The sequence below is a fragment of the Salvelinus namaycush genome, chromosome 26 (genome assembly GCF_016432855.1).
Source record: "Salvelinus namaycush isolate Seneca chromosome 26, SaNama_1.0, whole genome shotgun sequence".
NCBI lineage: Eukaryota > Metazoa > Chordata > Actinopteri > Salmoniformes > Salmonidae > Salvelinus > Salvelinus namaycush.
Window position 1 is genome coordinate 31,133,918 of NC_052332.1, and position 4,057 is coordinate 31,137,974.

Sequence of the window (4,057 nt, forward strand, 5' to 3'; positions counted from 1 at the left end):
CATGCTGAATTATTTTATTCCAGACAGTCTTGGATAGATTAATCAAATGCCATTCTATAGGCCTATCAGTGAAGTGATAAGACTACAGTGAACAGTGAATACTATTGCTGTTAGAGAGTGGTGAATTCATACCTTTTTTTCGTTGATGAAACAATGGTCGGACGGGAAAACAATTGGCGGGGTAACTGTCTCCCACATCTAATTTGTAGAGTCCGGCTGCAGCCATTAACGTCCACTGTTACATCTACAGCAAGTACCTTTTTGTTGAGAGCTATCCAGATTATTTACACAATTTACAGGCCAAGTTGACCTGTTTTACCATAACTGTTCATTTACCAGCCAGACATTAAAAAAAATCAATTTTCATGATGTGCGAACATGGATAAACATCGAATCAGTCAAGACTCCAGTATCCTAGCAACACGTCAACAAGTCGGGACTACATTCCCTCCAGCTGTTGGCAGTATAGAATATTTTGGTCTCTTTTGCCTCCACTGACTTTCACACAACACGGGTGTATTCATTACAACATTTATGTTGCAAAACGTTTAATCTGTTGCAAAATTCCAAATGGAAATGTGCAAATTTGCAACAAAAACGAGAGTTTCAATTGGACAAATTCAGGTGTGTAGGCTATTTATTGCGGAAAATGTTTACAGTTTAAGAAGCAAACGAAAGCAAACAGAACGAAACTTTGAAGGACCTCTCTAAATTTGTCCAATATAATCTCTCGTTTGCGTTTTCCGTTTGGAGTAAACGGTTTTGCAAAATAATCGACGTAATGATTACACCTCTGGTAGCGGTGTTGTTCCATATGCTCTGTTTGCCCCCGTTTGGTTCTTCAACGGCAAACGGTTTCCGTTGCAGGACGTAATGAATACACCCCAGACGAGCTACGTACGCTGTTATTTCACGACACGCTTCCACATTTAATAGCGAAAGGAAAAATAATAATAATAAATAGTTTTAGAGGTAGCTAAGCTATGGTCGTTTTAACTGGGTCACACGACTCAACGGTGTGATTTGTAGGCTAAGAAGCCTGCTCCTGTAAGTATGTGTTTTGGCTTATTACGACGTCGACGTAGTAGACCATCTTTTTGCATGTAAAATAGCTTGATGATTTACTTGAATGTAAGCTAGCAGTCGTGCGAAGCGTTTATCCGATCCAACCAATACGCCTTTCATGTCAAGGGAATAAATATAGTGAATTTAGTGGCTCAGGTGATATGTCATTTGTGTTTGAAGTAATCCCTCTGTTAGCAGGAACCAGCAATTTCAGCTATGGGGAATACATCATCAAGGAGTTATTTCCCAGGAATCGAAATGCAACCTGCAAAAACAACTCTGTTCAAACAGGAGCAAACTGGGACAAGATACAGAATTCCAGCTCTCATTTACCTAAAAGAGAGTCAGACATTCCTCGCCTTTGCAGAAAAGCGCTCTTCCCTCAGTGACAGTGATGCAAAAAGTATTGTTATGAGGCGAGGAACTCAACAAAATGGATCCACTCAGGTAAATGTCCCCTCCAAATCTAAACACATCACAGTCATAATACACAGTTGAAGGTGTTCATCTTTAATTGAGTTGTTACATACTGCTTACAGTTTCTACTTGTTAATTTTTGTTTCAATTATTTTCCCTTGTTCCCCAGTGGTCAGAATCCCAGGAGCTGTTATCAGCATGTTTACCAGACCATCGCACCATGAACCCCTGCCCGGTTTATGAGAAGAATACCAAGACTCTATTCCTGTTTTTCATCTGCATTTTAGGGAACACTTCAGAGCACCATCAGATCTGGACAGGCAAGAATAAGGCCCACCTGTGTTACATCACAAGTAATGATGAGGGCCAGAGCTGGAGCCAGACAAAGGACTTGACAGAGAGTGTGATTGGCAAAACGGTCAGAAGGTGGGCTACATTTGCTGTGGGACCAGGCCATGGCATTCAAATGGAGAGTGGAAGATTGATCATACCTACCTATGCCTATTATATCCACTTCAAATGCTTCTCCTTTCCCTTCCCCTTCATGGTACAGCCTCATGCTCTCTCAATATACAGTGACGACTTCGGTCAGACATGGCAAATGGGCAGGATGCTTCAAAGAAAGTCCTGTGAATGTGAGATGGCAGAGATCATAGACCACGAGGGCAGGAGTCACCTGTACTGCAATGCCCGCCATGGAGGACACAGAGTGGAGGCTCTGAGTGAGAGCAGTGGGGTTTACTATGACAAACCTCGCTTGGCTCCGAGGTTAGTGGAGCCAGGTCATGGTGGTTGCCAAGGTAGTGTGATTGGCTTCCCTGCCCCTGAGCAAGGTGAAGAGGGCATGGGTGGTACCACATCATCACCACGGGCCTCAGACACGCAAACCTGGCTACTCTTCACCCACCCGACCAATAAGAGGACGAGGAAAGACTTGGGAGTGTATTTGAACCGTTCCCCACTGCACACGTCAGGTTGGGACCGGCCCTGGATCGTCCACAGTGGACCCAGTGGCTACTCAGACCTGGCCTACAGTGAGGACACTGAGCACTTTGCTTGCCTGATGGAATGTGGGGAGAAGAGTGAGATTGAACAGATTGCTTTTGTGTCTTTTCCACTCAGTGATGTCATGCAGACCATTGATGAGAAAGAAAAAACCTTCTAGGTTTTCATTAGGGTTGTACTCCAATCAGATTCAGTGGTCAGTAGATGCATTATCATCGCTATACTTTATTAGTATAGAAAAAGAAGCAATCTGAAAAGAATATGATCATTTATATCAAAGTTTTGTGTAGAAAAGGCAACTTACAGTAAAATTTAATTGAAATGCAATCATAGTTAAATGTGATATAATCTGTAGATGTGATCATTTTATGACGTCTGACTATGGACTGCAATGCATGCTGTCATGGGACGACAGTCTATTTAAACAGCATACGTTTGTTACTTAGTTCTGCAATGTAACTCCTTTCACCTCTACATTGATTCAAAGGATTCAGTTCCTCATGCTTGCCAAGCACACTGTGAAGAGAACAACCACCTACAGGCCATGACCAGGCCACAACTCTGCTCCCTGTTGAATGAACAGACATCCCTCAATCATGAAGTTGTTTGTTATCTATTGTGACTCATCTGTTCAAACTGCATGGGCCTCCCAATGCCACACTATCCAACCCTGTCTTTAAGCACATTGTATGCCTGTCTGGACAGTTCAAACATTCCCCATAGCATTATAAATGTTATGACTATGTAATTTGTGAATGTTATTTATATAATTTATGCTGTTGTTCAGACCCTCTGTAATGCACTGACAGTGAGCCACTCTGAAAAGTGTCTGCTAAAGGACAGATCAGCTTCATTTGCTGAGAACTCCAATGTGCCAAATTAGATTATTTTCCCGTCTCTAAATAATGCTACAATATTAGTCCTGTCTCAACTACCTGCACAATCCTGTCCCTGCCTGTATCCTTGGCTATGCAGGAAACATATTGTTAATAATTTCTGTGAATGGCATGCAGAACTATCTTTTGAAAATACATTTTAAAAATCTGATAAACTATGTTTAGCTTTTTGATTTACAAAGTGTTGTGAACAAACAATGTGATGCAACTGCCTTTCACCTTTATCTCCAGGCCAGGGTTTGACTTATTTACCAGGTACAAGAAGAAATCAGTTTACTTATTAACATTTTATTATCAGATATGTAACAAAAGTGAACAATCTTGCTTTCTTATAAAATACAGTGCATTCGGAAAGTATTCAGACCCTTTGACTTTTTACACATTTTGTTACGTTACAACCTTATTCTAAAATTGATTAAATGGCTTTTTTCCCCATCATTAATATACACACAATACCCTATAATTACAAAGCAAAAATAAGTTATAATTTTTTGCAAATTTATAAATAAATAAAAAATACTTTACTATCATATTTACATAAGTATTCAGACCCTTTACTCAGTATTTTGTTGAAGCACCTTTGGCAGCGATTACAGTCTTCTTGGGTATGACGCTAGAAGCTTAGCACACCTGTATTTGGGGAGTTTTCCCATTCTTCTCTGTAGATCCTCTTA

At 40.7% G+C, this 4,057-nt stretch overlaps 1 protein-coding gene across 2 annotated transcripts; it reads left to right on the forward strand.

Annotated features, from left to right (window-relative positions):
- The first annotated feature begins 855 nt into the window (after positions 1–855).
- LOC120021762 (sialidase-3-like) lies at positions 856–3,538 on the forward strand. Of its 2 annotated transcripts, none has more exons than XM_038965608.1 (3): positions 856–1,047; positions 1,261–1,512; positions 1,652–3,538. In XM_038965608.1, exons 2-3 carry the CDS (start codon positions 1,282–1,284, stop codon positions 2,645–2,647), a joined length of 1,227 nt encoding a protein of 408 aa, XP_038821536.1. In that variant the 5' UTR covers positions 856–1,047; positions 1,261–1,281; the 3' UTR covers positions 2,648–3,538. The 2 variants fall into 2 exon arrangements, with proteins under 2 accessions (XP_038821536.1, XP_038821535.1); XM_038965607.1 differs by having other exon boundaries at positions 1,264–1,512.
- Positions 3,539–4,057: the final 519 nt, after the last annotated feature.